This window comes from Oncorhynchus gorbuscha, linkage group LG10 (genome assembly GCF_021184085.1).
Source record: "Oncorhynchus gorbuscha isolate QuinsamMale2020 ecotype Even-year linkage group LG10, OgorEven_v1.0, whole genome shotgun sequence".
NCBI classification, from domain to species: Eukaryota; Metazoa; Chordata; class Actinopteri; order Salmoniformes; family Salmonidae; genus Oncorhynchus; species Oncorhynchus gorbuscha.
The window spans coordinates 36154928-36174216 of NC_060182.1; the positions used below are offsets into that span (position 1 = coordinate 36154928).

At 47.5% G+C, this 19289-nt stretch overlaps 1 protein-coding gene across 2 annotated transcripts in view; it reads left to right on the forward strand.

Moving 5' to 3' along the window:
- The window catches only part of LOC124045985 (plexin-A2-like), a 349620-nt gene that overhangs the window by 252964 nt on the left and 77367 nt on the right, over positions 1-19289 (forward strand). The window contains exons 13-14 of one of the 2 annotated variants that reach the window (XM_046365864.1): positions 11709-11860; positions 16985-17102. In XM_046365864.1, coding sequence (XP_046221820.1) covers positions 11709-11860; positions 16985-17102 — 270 coding nt within the window. The remainder of the gene's footprint in view (positions 1-11708; positions 11861-16984; positions 17103-19289) is intronic. The other variant, XR_006840933.1, reaches the window with a different exon arrangement.

The window sequence follows — 19289 nt, forward strand, 5'->3', positions numbered from 1 at the left end:
GACCTTCTGGAGTGGCCCAGTCAGAGTCCTGCCCTTCTGGAGGTGCCCAGTCAGAGTCCTGCCCTTCTGGAGTGGCCCAGTCAGAGTCCTGCCCTTTTGGAGGTGCCCAGTCAGAGTCCTGACCTTCTGGAGTGGCCCAGTCAGAGTCCTGACCTTCTGGAGTCGCCCAGTCAGAGTCCCGACCTTCTGGAGTGGCCCAGTCAGAGTCCTGCCCTTCTGGAGGTGCCCAGTCAGAGTCCTGCCCTTCTGGAGGTGCCCAGTCAGAGTCCTGCCCTTCTGGAGGTGCCCAGTCAGAGTCCTGACCTTCTGGAGTGGCCCAGTCAGAGTCCTGACCTTCTGGAGTCGCCCAGTCAGAGTCCTGCCCTTCTGGAGGTGCCCAGTCAGAGTCCTGACCTTCTGGAGTGGCCCAGTCAGAGTCCTGCCCTTCTGGAGGTGCCCAGTCAGAGTCCTGCCCTTCTGGAGGTGCCCAGTCAGAGTCCTGCCCTTCTGGAGGTGCCCAGTCAGAATCCAGCCCTTCTGGAGTGGCCCAGTCAGAGTCCTGACCTTCTGGAGTGGCCCAGTCAGAGTCCTGACCTTCTGGAGTGGCCCAGTCAGAGTCCTGACCTTCTGGAGTGGCCCAGTCAGAGTCCTGCCCTTCTGGAGTGCCCCAGTCAGAGTCCTGACCTTCTGGAGTGGCCCAGTCAGAGTCCTGACCTTCTGGAGGTGCCCAGTCAGAGTCCTGACCTTCTGGAGTGGCCCAGTCAGAGTCCTGACCTTCTGGAGGTGCCCAGTCAGAGTCCTGCCCTTCTGGAGGTGCCCAGTCAGAGTCCTGACCTTCTGGGGGTGACCAGTCAGAGTCCTGACCTTCTGGAGGTGACCAGTCAGAGTCCTGCCCTCAACCAGATTGAGATGCTGTGGCATGACCTCAAGAGAGCGGTTCAAACCAGACATCCCAAGAAAATGTAAAGAAGAATGGTCCAAAATTTGTCCTGACCTGACCGGTCTGATCCATAACTACAGAAAACGTTACGTTGAGGTTATTGCTGGCAAAGGAGGGTCAACCAGATATTAAATCCAAGGGTTTACATACTTTTCCCACCCTGCACTGTCAATGTTTACATTGTGTGTTCAATAAAGACATGAACATGTATAATTGTTTGTGTTTTATTAGTTTAAGCAGACTGTGTTTGTCTATTGTTGTGACTTAGATGAAGATCAGATCAAAATGTATGTCACATTTATGCAGAAATCCAGGTAATTCCAAAGGGTTCGCCTACTTTTTCTTGCCACTGTATATTCAGAGCCATATCCCAGTAAAGATGTCTAGTCTTATTGAAGTATTGTGGCTGCAGGTTCATCTGCCTCATCTAAAGCCTATTCTTTTGGGTTGTTGCTATAGGCCACCAAGTGCTAACAGTCAGTATCTAAATAATGTGTGTGAAATGCTTGATAGTGTATGTGATGTAAACAGAGAGGTCTACTTTCTTGGGGACCTGATTATTGACTGGTTTTCATCAAGCTGGAAGCTTCTCACTGTTACCAGTGCCTGTAATCTGGTTCAGGTTATTAATCAACCTACCAGGGTGTTTACAAACACTACAGGAACAAGATCATCCACATGTATTGATCACATTTTCACTAATACTGTAGAACTTTGTTCTAAAGCTGTATCCGTACCCATTGGATGCAGTGATCACAATAAAGTGGCTATATCCAGGAGAACTAAGGTTCCAAAAGCTGCACCTAAAGTAGTGTATCATTCAAAAGATGTAGCTGTGACTCTTATGTGGATGATGTTTAAAATAATTGTTAGTTTGATGTGATTAACAAGGAGCATCCACACGCTCCACATTTCTGAAATTGCTTCTTCCAATTATTGATAAACATGCACCTGTTAATTAGGAAACTGACTGTTAGAACTGTTAAGGCTCCATGGATTGGTGAGTCATTGAAAAACTGTATTGTTGAAGGTGATGGGGCAAAAGGAGTGCGTCACGTTGTAGAAAGGATTGGAGTCAGACGCAGGAACATTGTAATAAGGGGTTTTAATACTCCACCCAAAAATACAACATGCCATGAAAGACACGGGGACGAAGCCCAAAACAAAAGAGCGATCTTAAACCTCTAATAAATACATGGAATGAGACCCGTAATAATAAGTGCACAACAATACACAGGACGAGACCCGTAATAACAAGTGTACAACAATACACAGGACGAGACCCGTAATAACAAGTGCACAACAATACACGGGACGAGACCTGTAATAACAAGTGCACAACAATACACAGGACGAGACCCGTAATAACAAGTGCACAACAATACACAGGACGAGACCCGTAATAACAAGTGCACAACAATACACAGGACGAGACCCGTAATAACAAGTGCACAACAATACACGGGACGAGAACCGTAATAACAAGTGCACAACAATACACAGGACGAGACCCATAATAACAAGTGCACAACAATACACGGGACAAGACCCGTAATAACAAGTGTAGAACAATACACAGGACGAGACCTGTAATAACAAGTGCACAACAATACACGGGACGAGACCTGTAATAACAAGTGCACAACAATACACGGGACGAGACCCGTAATAACAAGTGTACAACAATACACAGGACGAGAACCGTAATAACAAGTGCACAACAATACACGGGACGAGACCCGTAATAACAAGTGTACAACAATACACAGGACAAGTGCACAACAATACACAGGAGACCCGTAATAACAAGTGCACAACAATACACAGGACGCACAACAATACACGGGACAAGACCCGTAATAACAAGACCCATAATAACAAGTGCACAACAATACACGGGACAAGACCCGTAATAACAAGTGCACAACAATACACAGGACGAGACCCATAATAACAAGTGCACAACAATACACAGGACGAGACCCGTAATAACAAGTGCACAACAATACACGGGACGAGACCCGTAATAACAAGTGCACAACAATACACGGGACGAGACCCGTAATAACAAGTAATAACAAGTGCACAACAATACACGGGACGAGACCCGTAATAACACGTGCACAACAATACACGGGACGAGACCCAAGTGCACAACAATAACAAGTAATACAACAATACACACGGGACGACGGGACGAGACCCGTAATAACGAGTGCACAACAATACACAGGACGGGGGACCCGTAATAACAAGTGCACAACAATACACAGGACGAGACAATAACAAGGGACGGACAAGACCCAAGTGCACAAAAATACACAGGACGAGACCAGTAATAAAAAGTGCACAACAATACACAGGACGAGACCCAAGTGTAATAACAAGTGCACAACAATACACAGGACGAGACCCGTAATAACAAGTGCACAACAATACACGGGACGGGACCCGTAATAACGAACACACAATACACGCAGCACAAAAGCCGAAACCACAAAGCACAGGTACTCACAAGACCAACAGACATGGGAACAATAACCGACAAATAATGGTGAACAGAGGGCACATGTATACAATTACTAATCAGGGGGAATGGGAAACAGGTGTACCGGGGGAATCCGTGACAGAGTGGCTAATAAGTCTGGCTGCACATCTGACTGGCTGACTTACTGCAAATTGAGAAATTATGTGACTAAACTCAAGAAAAAGAATTAGAAACTGTATTATGAAGCCAAGATCAATGATATAAAGAATGATGGAAGTACTTTAAAATTATGGGCAGAAAGACAAATTCAACTCCATCTTTAATCGAATCAGATGGCTTATAAAACCAGTGGGAAAGCTTAAGCAGAAAATGCCAACAACAAACAGTGAGCCATCGTATTCATGCATAAAAAAACAAATAATGAAAGAAAAGCATTGTAAGTTAGAATTTTGTAACGTGGCGCAGTGGTCAAGGGCACTGCAGTGCTAGCTGTGCCACCAGAGACTCTGGGTTCGCGCCCAGGCTCTGTCACAACCAGCGACTCCTGTGGCGGGCCGGGCGCAGTGCACGCTAACCAAGGTCGCCAGGTGCACAGTGTTTCCTCCGACACATTGGTGCAGCTGGCTTCCGGGTTGGATGCGCACTGTGTTAAGAAGCAGCGTGGCTTGGTTGGGTTGTGTATCGGAGGACGCATGACTTTCGACCTTTCTCTCTTCCGAGCCCGTATAGGAGTTGTAGCGATGAGACAAGATAGTAGCACAGGTGGAAACAATTATTGTTATCGATCAACAATGACAAACATTCTGGCATTGACAACTTAGATGGAAGGCTACTGAGGATGGTAGCTGACTCTATGGTCACTCCTATCTATCATATAGACGAAGGGGTTTGTCCTCAGGCTGGGAGGGAAGCAGTGGTCATTCCGCTACCCAAGAGTGGTAAAGCGGCCTTTACTGGTTCAAACAGCCGACCAATCAGCTTGCTGCCCGCTCTTAGTAAACTGTTGGAAAATGTTTTTGATCAAAAACAATGCTATTTCTCTGTAAACAAATTTACAAGAGACTTTCAGCATGCTTATAGAGCTCATGCTCATAAATTTGATCAGAAGTATAATGTCGACATTGTTGATGCTGTAGATGACTATTGTTGCTGGAAATTGCATATTTTTATGGAATGTCTACATAGGCATACAGAGGCCCATTATCAGCAACCATCACTCCTGTGTTCCAATGGCACTAATCCAAGTTTATCATTTTAAAAGGCTAATTGATCATTAGAAAACTATTTTGCAATTATGTTAGCACAGCTGAAAACTGTTGTTCTGATTAAAGAAGCAATAAAACTATCCTTTAGACTAGTTGAGTATCTGGAGCATCAGCATTTGTCAGTTCGATTACAGGCTCAAAATGGGCAGAAACAAAAAACTTGTCAGTGTATTCTTGTTCTGAGAAATGAAGGCTATTCCATGTGAGAAATTGCCAAGAAACTGAAGATCTGGTACAACGCTGTGCAGAACAGAACAGGCTCTAACCATAATAGAAGGAGGAGTGGGAGGCCCCGGTGCACAACTGAGCAAGAGAACAAGTACATTAAAGTGTCTAGTTTGAGAAACAGACACTTCACAAGTCCTCAACTGGCAGCTTCATTAAATAGTACCCGCAAAACACCAGTCTCAATGTCAACAGGGAAGAGGCGACTCTGGGATGCTGGCCTTCTAGGCAGAGATGCCAAGAAAAAGCCACATCTCAGACTGACCAATAAAAAGAAAAGATGGGCAAAATAACACAGACACTGGACAGAAAAACTCTGCCTAGAAGGCAGGTTGTAATTTCTGATCAATTTGATGTTATTTTAATGGACAAAAAAAAAGCTTTTCTTTTAAAAAACAAGGACATGTCTAAGTGACCCCAAACTTTTGAATGGTATTGTAAATACTATCCATGCCAGTCTCTCTTGGCAAAGAGTTGAGGAGAGACTGACTGCATCACTTCTTTTTTATAAGAAACATTAATGTGTTGAAAATTCTAAATTGTTTGCATAGTCAACTTACACACAGCTCTGACACACACACTTACACCACCAGACATGCCACCAGGGGTCTTTTCACAGTCCCCAAACCCAGAACAAATTGAAGAAAGCGTACAGTATTATATAGAACCATTATTGCATGGAACTCCCTTCCATCTCTGATTGATCAACTGAACAGCAAACCTGGTTTCAAAAAACAGATAAAGCAACACCTCGTGGCACAATGTCTCTCCCCTATTCAACCTAGATATTTTCTGTGAATGTATTGATATGTAGGCTATGTGTGCCGTTTTAAATTGTATGTAGTTCTATACTTGAGCTGTTCTTGTCTATTACGTCCTGTTTCATGTTCTGTGTGGACCTCAGGAAGAGTAGCTGCGGCTTTTGCAACAGCTAATTGGTATCCTAGTAAAATTACAAAAACAATACAAAAAAACGTATTCTCATTCCCTCTACACTTCTTCTCACCCCACTGTCCCTTCTCACCCCCTCTACACTTCTCCTTATCACCCCCCTCTACACTTCTTCTCACCCCACTGTCCCTACTCACCCCCTCTACACTTCTCCTTCTCACCCCCTCTACACTTCTTCTCACCCCACTGTCCCTTCTCACTGTCCCCCCCTCTACACTTCTCCTTCTCACCCCACTGTCCCTTCTCAACCCCCTCTACACTTCTCCTTCTCACCCCCTCTACACTTCTCCTTCTCACCCCCTCTACACTTCTCCTTCTCACCCCACTGTCCCTTCTCACCCCCTCTACACTTCTCCTTCTCACCCCACTGTCCCTTCTCAACCCCCTTTACACTTCTCCTTCTCACCCCCTCTACACTTCTCCTTCTCACCCCACTGTCCCTTCTCACCCCCTCTACACTTCTCCTTCTCACCCCCTCTACACTTCTCCTTCTCACCCCACTGTCCCTTCTCACCCCCTCTACACTTCTCCTTCTCACCCCACTGTCCCTTCTCACCCCCTCTACACTTCTCCTTCTCACCCCCCTCTACACTTCTCCTTCTCACCCCATTTACACTTCTCCTTCTCACCCCATTTACACTTCTCCTTCTCACCCCCCTCTACACTTCTCCTTCTCACCCCATTTACACTTCTCCTTCCTACCCCATTTACACTTCTCCTTCTCACCCCATTTACACTTCTCCTTCTCACCCCATTTACACTTCTCCTTCTCACCCCACTTATACTTCTCCTTCTCACCCCCTCTACACTTCTCCTTTTCACCCCCTCTACACTTCTCCTTCTCACCCCATTTACACTTCTCCTTCTCACCCCATTTACACTTCTCCTTCCTACCCCATTTACACTTCTCCTTCTCACCCCATTTACACTTCTCCTTCTCACCCCATTTACACTTCTCCTTCTCACCCCACTTATACTTCTCCTTCTCACCCCCTCTACACTTCTCCTTTTCACCCCCTCTACACTTCTCCTTCTCACCCCATTTACACTTCTCCTTCTCACCCCATTTACACTTCTCCTTCCTACCCCATTTACACTTCTCCTTCTCACCCCATTTACACTTCTCCTTCTCACCCCTTTATACTTCTTCTCACCCCCTCTCACTTCTCCTTTTCACCCCCTGTACCCTTCTCCTTCTCAGCCCCCTCTACACTTCTCCTTCTCACCCCCTGTACCCTTCTCCTTCTCACCCCCACCCTTCTCCTTCTCACCCCCTGTACCCTTCTCCTTCTCACCCCCTGTACCCTTCACCTTACCCCCACCCTTCTCCTTCTCAACCCCATTTACACTTCTCCTTCTCACCCCCTCTACACTTTTCCTTCTCACCCCATTTACACTTCTCCTTTTCACCCCTGTACCCTTTACCTTCTCAACCCCCTACCCTTCTCCTTCTCACCCCCCTCTACACTTCTCCTTCTCATCCCCCACCCTTCTCCTTTTCACCCCGTGTACCCTTCTCCTTCTCACCCCCTATATCCTTCTCCTTCTCACCCCCTCTACACTTCACCTTCTCACCCCCTGTACCCTTCTCCTTCTCACCCCCATTTACCCTTCTACCTTCTCACCCCCTGTACACTTCTCCTTCTCACCCCCTGTACCCTTCTCCTTCTCACCCCCTGTACCCTTCTACCTTCTCACCCCCTGTACCCTTCTCCTTCCTACCCCCTCTACACTTCACCTTCTCACCCCCTGTTCCCTTCTCCTTCTCACCCCCTGTACCCTTCTCCTTCTCACCCCCTGTACCCTTCTACCTTCTCACCCCCTGTACCCTTCTCCTTCTCACCCCCTGTACCCTTCTCCTTCTCACCCCCTGTACCCTTCTACCTTCTCACCCCTGTACCCTTCTCCTTCTCACCCCCTCTACACTTCTCCTTCTCACCCCTCTGTACCCTTCTCCTTCTCACTCTCTCACCCTTCTCCTTCTCACCCCCTGTACCCTTCTCCTTCTCACCCCCTGTACCCTTCTCCTTCTCACCCCCTGTACCCTTCTTCTTCTCACCCCCTGTACCATTCACCTTCTCACTCCCTGTACCCTTCTCCTTCTCACCCCCTGTACCCTTCTCCTTCTCACCCCCTGTACCCTTCTCCTTCTCACCTCCCTGTACCCTTCTTCTTCTCACCCCCTGTACCCTTCACCTTCTCACTCCCTGTACCCTTCTCCTTCTCACCTCCCTGTACCCTTCTCCTTCTCATCCCCCTGTACACTTCTCCTTCTCACCCCCTGTACACTTCTCCTTCTTACCCTTCTCCTTCTCACCCCCTCTACACTTCTCCATCTTTTCCTTTCATTCAGTCATCTCACCCCCCTTCCTGTTCTTCGCCTTTCTCATCCTTCCCAATCCCAAATCCAGTGGCATGTGTTAGGAAATGGCCATTTGTACCCCCCCCCCCCTGTACCCTTCTACCTTCTCACCCCCTGTACCCTTCTCCTTCTCACCCCCTGTACCCTTCTCCTTCTCACCCCCTGTACCCTTCTCCTTCTCAACCCCTTTACACTTCTCCTTCTCACCCCCTCTACACTTTTCCTTCTCACCCCATTTACACTTCTCCTTTTCACCCCTGTACCCTTCTACCTTCTCAACCCCTGTACCCTTCTCCTTCTCACCCCCCTCTACACTTCTCCTTCTCATCCCCCTGTACCCTTCTCCTTTTCACCCCGTGTACCCTTCTACCTTCTCACCCCCTATATCCTTCTCCTTCTCACCCCCCTCTACACTTCACCTTCTCACCCCCTGTACCCTTCTCCTTCTCACCCCCTGTACCCTTCTACCTTCTCACCCCCTGTACACTTCTCCTTCTCACCCCCTGTACCCTTCTCCTTCTCACCCCCTGTACCCTTCTACCTTCTCACCCCCTGTACCCTTCTCCTTCCTACCCCTCTACACTTCACCTTCTCACCCCCTGTTCCCTTCTCCTTCTCACCCCCTGTACCCTTCTCCTTCTCACCCCCTGTACCCTTCTACCTTCTCACCCCCTGTACCCTTCTCCTTCTCACCCCCTGTACCCTTCTCCTTCTCACCCCCTGTACCCTTCTACCTTCTCACCCCCTGTACCCTTCTCCTTCTCACCCCCTCTACACTTCTCCTTCTCACCCCCTGTACCCTTCTCCTTCTCACTCTCTGTACCCTTCTCCTTCTCACCCCCTGTACCCTTCTCCTTCTCACCCCCTGTACCCTTCTCCTTCTCACCCCCTGTACCCTTCTTCTTCTCACCCCCTGTACCATTCACCTTCTCACTCCCTGTACCCTTCTCCTTCTCACCTCCCTGTACCCTTCTCCTTCTCACCCCCCTGTACCCTTCTCCTTCTCATCCCCCTGTACACTTCTCCTTCTTACCCTTCTCCTTCTCACCCCCTCTACACTTCTCCATCTTTTCCATTCATTCAGTCATCTCACCCCCCTTCCTGTTCTTCGCCTTTCTCATCCTTCCCAATCCCAAATCCAGTGGCATGTGTTAGGAAATGGCCATTTGTACCCCCCACCCCCACCGGCCCACCCTTCACATCCCTGGAGCTGTATCTAGGGGAGAGGAAGTGGGCATGTGTGAGCTGGCTGGCTGTTTTCTTGAAATTACCATCCATTGACACAGTGTGACAAAGCCGTGCGGGCAGCAGAGCTCCTCTTAAAAGGATTACACAGGGAGCGTGGAGCTGGGGAGGGGGGGGCGGGGTCTGTCGGCAGCAGGAGGTGCGTGCATGCCCAATGAGCAATCCTCTCTTGCCTGGCTAGGGCTGAGAGTAGAGAGTCAGTGTTTAGTGTTAAGACAAACAGGCGGGCGGGCGGCGGGCGCCTGAAGTAGAGTAGTGTGTCACTTAGACTGAGAGGAGACGAGAAAGGAGAGGAGGATGTAGCATAAGTAGAAAGCTGCTCGCTCACACACACACACACTGAGACACACACACACAAACACACACTGAGACACACACACACAAACACACACTGAGACACACACACACAGCATTCCTGCTGATGAGCCAGATCCCAGTCTGTCTTTGTTCATTAGGAGTTGATTAGCGTGTCACCATGTAACCACGGGTTTGGAATTGGTTCTTAGGGACTTCTGTGGGCGTCGTCCAATTGTTCATCTGCCACGGAGATAGAGCCAGGGTCAGACACGGACCATCTCTGCTCTCCAAGTCTTTGAGGGGGAGTCTTTGATAACTTTGATGTCGTGCCACACAAAGGGATATTTATACTCATCTGAATACTCAAGCCTGTGAGCAGTGATATGTGCTTCATGAATGGATTCAAGTTATTCAAGTTGTATCCCATGTCCGGCCTGTCATCAGAAGAGTTATACTGCAGCTTCTGGCTAGGAGAGGGTCTCACACGCTTTCACTAGAGATACTGCACCGACCATTACATCATCTATCATGCTGTGCTTCCCCTATGGCTGCCACACCTTCCAGAGTGGCACACAGAACAATTATTCTGCTCATCTCTCTCTCTCTCTCTCTCTCTCTCTCTCTCTCTCTCTCTCTCTCTCTCTCTCTCTCTCTCTCCCCTCTCTCTGGGGCATTAAACCTCCCCCATTTCTTATGTAACTATCCCTAAGTTGTTTGGCATTGTTCCAGCCTTGGTCTGACATGGATATATTTAGCCAGGCCTCCTCCTCTCTCCACTGTGTTTCCCCCTGTACCCTGCATGCCCAAGTAGCACTAAAACATTGATGTATTCAGACCCTCAGGCAGTGCAGTGACACACTTACGTTACATCCAGAGCAATTAATGTCCACAAAATCTAGATTACAATGCAGGCGTCCCACTGGGTTAGTACAACGCACAAGTGGGCACCCACAGACGCAGGAAGGTAGAGAGAGAGACCCGCCGCTCGCCACTCTCACGTGGCAGGGGTGAATGCGGACCAGAAAGCGGGCACCGGATTATAATGCTGGACACTTTTGTTGGTTTTACTTCCACATGCGTGCCCAGTAATGGCATATTGATTGTTTACATAGAGGCTGTGACTTCACACATGGAGATGGTATTGTGTGTGTGTGTGTGTGTCCCCTCCTCCTGCTCCTCTCTTCTCTTCCCTCTCCTTTTCTCTCCTCCTCCTCGCACACACAGACACACACACACACACTCCTCTCCTCTGGACAGCAGCCAGCTCCGAGCCACTGAGGGGCTGTGCAGCACAGAAGGCAGCATGCCACCCAGAGCCAAGGTCATGCTGGGCAGCCATATTGTATTTTATTACAAGGTGGGCTGCACTGAGCACTAATATGGTCTCTTGTTAGATTGATCACCCATGGCAACAGCAGCAGCAGATCAGGGGACTAGGCCGGTATCCGGAATGTTAATTCACCCTCCAGGTTTTTGTGTTTGGCCAAATTATTTGAATTGGCTTTATTAATACATAACATATATACAGTGTACAGTATATACAGTATATTAGAAGATGGTGCTGGTAGTTGAGGGTTATGTTTGTGTGTTGTGTTATGTGAAGTGAACGATGACATCATCCTTCTAGGAGTAATGATGCCGGTTCCATTAGTCCCCTCTTTCAGGTGGGCCCTGGTGTGATGACATCATGCCTGTTTTCTTAAACGGGTGGTTGGGGTCGGAGGTTGAAAAAGCTTTTAATTTCTGCTCAGAACCCCTATGACCAGCTACATACAGAGGGTCTCTCGCAATATCCATCTCACGAGATAGAAAGAGATACACAATACCATATTATGATCGTCAGTCAAAACCTTTAGATTGTCAGGGAAAACCACGTTACTATGGAATGCCATGGTGTAAAGTATGACGTATGTTTCTCCCTTAACCTCTGACCTCTCTCCCCTTTGACCTCTGCAGGTGACCCCAGTAGCTGGCCCTCCAGAGGGGGGTACCAGGGTGACCATCCATGGCATGAACCTGGGCCTGGCATTCAGTGAGATGGTGGACAACGTGGAGGTGGCTGGAGTCAAGTGTTCCCCTGTGGAGGAAGGCTACATCATCGCAGAACAGTAAGTAAACACACAGGTCACACACACATTAACATAGCCTTAACCCTAACCTTGGATTTCAATTATTATATATTTTTTTTAAACTGTAGCAATTCCTAGTCAATTAATCAATGACAGTGTTAGGTGAATGGAACATGTTTCCACAGAACAGTAATGGAATAATGGCAGAAGATGCCTTGAAATAGAGTGAACAAAAAGGAGAAACCCTATATTATCTTCACAACAAATGATCTCAGTTCCCAGTTCTTTCTCCATTTTAAGACTATCCCACAACAGCCATGCAGTCACTAAGTCTGCAGATTGCAGACCACTGAGAGGTGGGTAAAAGCACAGTAAAAGTAAATGAACATCACATAGGCCTAATTATGTTCACTGTCAAGCCTTGGGGCTGTATACAACGGTATGAGACTGGACCATCTAACACAAGCTGGCAGCTCACACACACACACACACAGACAGACACAGACACACACTTACACAGAGAGAGGCACGTACGCACACACACACACACACACACACACACACACACACACACACACACACACACACACACACACACACACACACACACACACACACACACACACACACACACACAAAGACACACACAAAGACACACACACACTCACTCAGAGACAGGCACACGCACGCACACACACACACACACGCAAACAAAGGCAAATACACAGAGACACTCAGACACACACACAGACAAGCATGCACTCTCTCTCTCTCTCTCTCTCTCTCTCTCTCTCTCTCTTATGACTAGAGCAAGGCCATCAGTCTCGGCCTGTTGTTTTCTCGTACAGGAAGATAACCCACACCTCACACACACACATACACACACACAGACATACACAACCCGTCAGTCCCAGAACCTCTGTGTGTGTTTACCTTTGTTTAATTGTTTTAATTGCCTGGTGCAGCAGAGAGCACATTAAGCCTGTCCCATCTCCCTTCACTAATTGTCCGTGGCCCATGTTTCATAATTGGCTTCCTGCTGCCTCCCACAGATAGACTAGACAGTTGAGTCAGAATGGCTGAGTCAGGAGAGCAGTGCATTGTGGATACCCCTGCCCTCACCTAGATGGGTACCTAGACCCTCTCCGTCACAGCAGTACTGTAACAGTGCTCTCTGTCTTCACAGAGACAGACAAGTGTATGTGTCCTGTACACCTCTCAGGTGAATGACCCCTGACCCTCCCTGTCAGCACACAGTAGCACTCTACCATCCTGACCCTGAGTGGAATGGAGTGGTGGCTTATGGGTGCCCTCACCTTGACAGGTGACGATTGACTCAAATGGAACCCTCTCTGTTAGCACACAGCAGCACTCTACCATCCTGACCCTGACTGGAGAGGAGTGCAGAGCAAAAGGAGGGTATGAACAGAAAAAGTGCCCTGTCACTCTCTCTTCCTCCATTTGAATGAAAGGACAATGACTTGGAGTCAGCGGGGTAGAAGACAGATTTGTGACTTTCGTGTTGGAGCTGAGGCCTGCGGAGACAAAGGTAGCCTGGCACACCACAGAACAGAGTAGAACAGACTCCTCTGTGGAGTGAAGTCCTTAAACTTAATTCCTCTGCTGGCCTTCTTCTGCCCTCCCTCTGAACCCCGAGGAGCACTGCAGCACGGTCCTGCTGCGGTGTTGACTACTATACACACCCACGTCAGGTATACCTCAGCACCGATACTGAGGCAAATCAGAGAACTTTCAAAGGAGTTCATTTGACACTTTGCTGTGCGTGTATTCTCCTCTATACATCCAGGAGGGAAGAATTTTAGCCATTGCTATTAAGGCAGAGGCTTTTGAAATAGTCTTTGGTAGCTAGGTTGGGGGATAGTTGGTGTTGTGTGGGGTAAAGTTATATTTTAGCACCGTAAGTGTTTGGGGAGGTCTGGCTGCGTGTATGTGTGTGTGTATAATTGAAATGCACTGCATGTCACACTGGCTGTAGGGGACCATTTGTCAGCAGTGCACCGATCTGACAGCAGTTTAATCCGATTGGGACACTGCTGGAGTGAATTCATTTATTTTGCCGTGTGAAACGTGTCAGAGGGGGAAATTAGAAACCTGGCCGAGGTCCCCAACAGCAGTATTGCTGAGACTAAGAAGGGGTAGGGTTGTGGGTGGTGTTGGCGTCGTGGTCTGGATCCCTGACTTAGCAGAAGTTAGCACACATTGTCAACCTGTTGGTTCTCTGCCCTGTTAGTCTTGCCTTGGTCGGACTAGTGTGGTTTGCACCACAAGTTGTACTCCAGTCAACAGATGATTTATTTAGTCTCTTCTTTTCTTTCTTTTTTTACTATTGGACATCCCACCACCCCCCGTCTTCGGAGGACAAAAGTAACATTGTTTAACATTTTTGGTTTGTAACATATACGTGTTATATACGGTGCCTTCCGGAAGTATTCATACCCGTTGACTTGTTCCACGTCTTGTCAGGATACAGCCTGAATTCAAAATGGAATAAAGCTTTTCTCACCCATCTACACGCAATAATACCCCATAATGACAAAGTGAAAACCTGTTTTTAGATATGAGCAAATGTTATGAAAATGAAATACAGATATCTAATTTACGTAAGTATTCACACCCCTGAGTCAATACTTAGAAGAAGCACCTTTGCCAGCGATTACAGCTGTGAGTCTTTCTGGGTATGTATGTAAGAGCTTTCCACACCTGTATTGTGTAACATTTGCCCACTATTCTGCGGCAGGGTAGCCTAGTGGTTAGAGCGTTGGACTAGTAACCGGAAGGCTGCAAGTTCAAATCCCTGAGCTGACAAGGTACAAATCTGTCGTTCTGCCCCTGAACAGGCAGTTAACCCACTGTTGCTAGGCCGTCATTGAAAATAAGAATTTGTTCTAAACTGACTAGTTAAATAAAGGTATAATTGGTTGTTGATCATTGCAAGACAACCATTTTCAGGTCTTGCCATAGATTTTCAAGTAGATTTAAGTCCAAACTGTAACTTTGCCACTCAGGAACATTCACTGTCCTCTTGGTAAGCAACCCCAGTCTAGACTTGGCCTTGTGTTTTAGGTTATTGTCCTACTGAAAGGTAATTTAATCTCCCAGTGTTTGGTGGAAATCAGACTGCACTAGGTTCCAGAGGTATTTGCCTGTGCTTAGCTCCCTTTTGTTTCTTATCCTGAAAAACTCCCTAGTCCTTAACGATTACAAGCATAACCATAACATGATGCAGCCACCACTATGCTTGAAAATATGGAGTAGTACTCAGTAATGTGTTGTATTGGATTTGCCCCAAACATAACACTTTGTATTCAGAACCAAAAGTGAATTGCTTTGCCACATTTTTTGCAGAGAGCAAAACGGGATGCATGTTTTAGAATATGTTTATTCTGTACAGGCTTCCTTCTTCCTTCTTCCTTCCAGTCAGTTAAACTGGTATTGTGAAGTAACTACAACACGCTGTAATGGACGCAGCGCGATCTTAGAGGCCCCCCTCTTGGGCGCTAAGACACAATTTTGCTGTTATCAAGCTAGTTTCCTGCATTTCTACACATTTTGTCATGGTGCTGAGAGAAAATGTTCAGCTTTAAAGCTCATTTCCTACAATTGTTATAAAAATATAATAATATAATATAAAAAACGTTTTTTTTTTATTAAACCCAAATTACGGCGTATCGTGTAAAGGCACGGGGGCGAAGACCAAATAAACATGGAACGAAACACAGGGTAGAATCCCAAAACAAAAGAGCGTGCAGTACCTCGAATAAATTACACACGCGCACAGTGATTAACACACGGGACGAGACCCGTAATCATCTGCGCTATCCACAAAGGTACGAAAGCCAAAACACACAGCACAGGTACGCACGCGCACAAACTCACACGCATTGGAACAATAATTGACAGCCCAATGGAAGCCAAACGGAACACTTATACAAGTACTAATCAGTGGGAAAGGGGGACAGGTGTGCGTGATGAAAGTTTAAGTTTACTTTGAAAACGTTTTACCACCCCATTTAAAAAAAAAATACATTTATATATATATATATATATATTATATAGTATATTATTATTATTTATGTTTTGAAGTGGCGGCCATGATTGCATATAGGAGAAACACTGGTCCCTGCCTGGGAGTAAATCTCTTCCTCTCAGCCCAACCAGGAGCTCTCTTGGCCTCATTAATTGTGATTCAGGAGATAAGCGCTAGAGAAACAATGATGTGGCCACCCTACTCTCCATCTCTCTTTCTCATTTTCTCTTTCTCTCTGGCTCTCTCTCGCGCCGTCTCTCTTCATCTCCCTCAACACCATGATTGATTCTTGTTCTTTATTACTTTCCACAAGCGCCGATCGATAGGCCTCCTGGTTTTATTATGTCATTTGATCTGGCCACCTGCCGGCGGAGGGAGACACCTGATCACGCCTTATGATGAAGCTGCATTGATCCTCCGTGGGGTGTCGGCCGGGTTTCTGACTGTGATTTATATTTGACGTTGCTACGGCGATGCTGGAGCTTGATCAGCACGGCGGGGGGCTTGTCTGTGGAAGGCTATTTATGATGTCTAGGCCCCTCCACTCACCAGGAAGTTATGGGCTACTGCTATGAGTGGTGTGGCGACTGGTGGAGCTGGTGGAGCTGTACGCGGCGAGGTGTCCAGTTCAATTAAGTTCCGCGTTTTTGAATGTCACGTGCGCGAGTACAGTGCAATGCCTTTCTAAATGGCCTGCCTTGGATGTGTCACGTAAACCAATCAGAGACCCGGAGAGTAGATGACAGCACGAGATGAGATCGACAACGTAGAGGCCCATAATGACTCTGGTAACTTTTCCTCCCAGTCCAACATATATATGAGAGTCTACCTGGTGAAGTCTGAACAGGGACTGGCTGAGAACACTACTGTGTCGATGGGAATGGATGACAAAGCACATTGTTACGTACAGTATGTGCTTTGTGTTGAATAATGTACTCCGTGACATTGAGCTGTATTGTACAAATGCTGAATAGACGTGCTAGATAGCGTTGTGATCGTGCGCTCCTTGTTTGTGGAGCCCTGTTTTTAGATGTCTGGCTGAGTGTCGGACTGTGTTTCGTCTCCTCGTTGCTGGATGGTGTGTCTGACGGTGTGTGTGTGGTGTTCTCTTCCAGGATAGTGTGTGAGATGGACGCAGCACCAGCAGACAGCAAGCCTGGCCCGGTCCAGCTGTGCGTTGGGGAGTGCAGACCTGACCTCAAGACTCGCTCTGCCCAGCTCTACGCTTTTGTGGTAAGACTGTTATCGTGACTATTATATAAGTATTTTAGTACAAAATAGTCATGAAAAAGTAAGAAACTTGGAAAAATAACCAATAACTAACTCTACACGGTTGGCTGGAGACTGTGAAAAGGTTTCAGAATGAGGAAGGGAAGTGTTCCTCAAGCTTTCTTCCATACCGCCTGCCGTTGTTGTCTTGTAAGCCAGAGAATAAGGTATAACAGGCCTACCAATGAACTGAAATGATGAAGCCTTTTCTTGAAGTATGTTATGTTGAAATACATAATAGCACAGTCATTACCACAGAGGTGCCCAGGGAATCAGCAGTGATTAAATAGACAATAGGTGTTGTCAACAGTAGCTGTTGTCGTGCAGTAGTAAACCATAGGAGGATACCTGAATGAACACCTCCACACTTGCCTTCGTCCACACCTGTATCTCACCCGTACTAAAGCTAGCCTGCAGCTAACTGATAATCAACGCTCCCTTTCACACACTCCCAATTAGCCACCCCTTAACAATTAACAGCCGCTAGTAATTACCAGAACTGTTTTCAGAGTACCGCTTTAGCCTATCCCCCGACTAGCACAGCACGGAGTGAGGAACCGTGTGTGATGTTTGTGTGTCTTCACTGACACTTTTGACACCCATAATTCATGTTGCTGCTCAGGGAGTTGCGACGTCATCACAGCGCTGTGCCTGGGTACCACAGTACTGTACCTGCAATTCCCTAATATCACAGCCCCGGTAAAGAAAATGACACACAACAAAAACTCTCTTCTATTTAGTAGACAACCGAACACCCTCCGTGTGTGTGTGTGTGTGTCCCTCTAAATGTGTCTGTGGCACTGAGGAGCAGTCTGACTCTGTTTTGTCAGTGTCTCTCAGGATTCCACCCTTGCTGTGTTGATGTTTCTTCGTCTGTCTGTCTGTCCATCCGTCCGTCCGTCTGCTGATGACAGGCAGGGCGACCCGGCGGGGCTACTGTAAACACTAGTTATTTCCAGACTGCCTTTTTAAAAGGCCCAGTGGTATAGAACTCAGCAATGCAGAACACAGCAACACAACACAGGATGGGGTCGCAGTGCAGAGGGTGGGCATGCCACGGATCGGGCAGTTACATTTACATTTACATTTAAGTCATTTGCAACGCTCTTATCCAGAGCGACTTACAAATTGCATTCTGACATCCAGTGAACAACCACTTTACAATAGTGCATCTAAATATTTTAAGGGGGAGGGGTGATTACTTTATCCTACTGTTAGAGGGACAGGAAGGTGGTGATTGACTCCGCTGTCCTGGCGCGTGAGGGAGTTTGCATTACAGTTTTGACTGAGCTGAGGAACTGTACTTCCTCAGTGGTAGGGAGAGCAGGCCAAATAAAGTGCCCTTAACTGATCAGAGCCTCCGATCTCCATTCCACCATGGTCTAGATGCTTCATCAGTGCAGGGCCTTGGGAAGGTTGAACACTCCCCCAGCACAGAGGAGCCCAGCCTGAGTCTGGGAGATGACAAGTGCCAAGGTGACCATCGGATGTTGGGCATGAACCTACAGGAACGGGCGCCTTGATGTTAGTTGGAAGCAGTTTGTTGTCCAGGATCACGCCAAGGTTCTTAGCGCTCTGGGAGGAGGACACAATGGAGTTGTCAACCGTGATGGCGAGATCATGGAACGGGCAGTCCTTCCCGGGAGGAAGAGCAGCCCGTCTTCGAAGTTCCTTGAGGTGGTGATCCTTCCACACTGAATGTCTGCCAGACATTCGATTCGCCACCTGGTCATCAGAAGGGGAAAGGAGAAGTAATTGTGTGTCGTCTGCATAGCAATGATAGGAGAGACCATGTGAGGTTATGACAGAGCCAAGTCTGTTCCGAGAATAGGAGATAGAACAGAGCTCCTGGGGGACACCAGTGGTGAAGACAGGAGACAGATTTCGCCACGCCACCTGGTAGAACCTTCAGGTAGGACGCAATCCAAGCGTGGAGATGCCCAACTCGGAGAGGGTGGAGAGGAGGATCTGATGGTTCACAGTATCGAAGGCAGCCGATAGGTCTAGAAGGATGAGAGCAGAGGAGAGAGAGTTAGCTTTAGCGGTGCGGAGCGCCTCCGTGATACAGAGAAGAGCAGTCTCAGTTGAATGACTAGTCTTGAAACCTGACTGATTTGGATCAAGAAGGTCATTCTGAGAGAGATAGCGGGA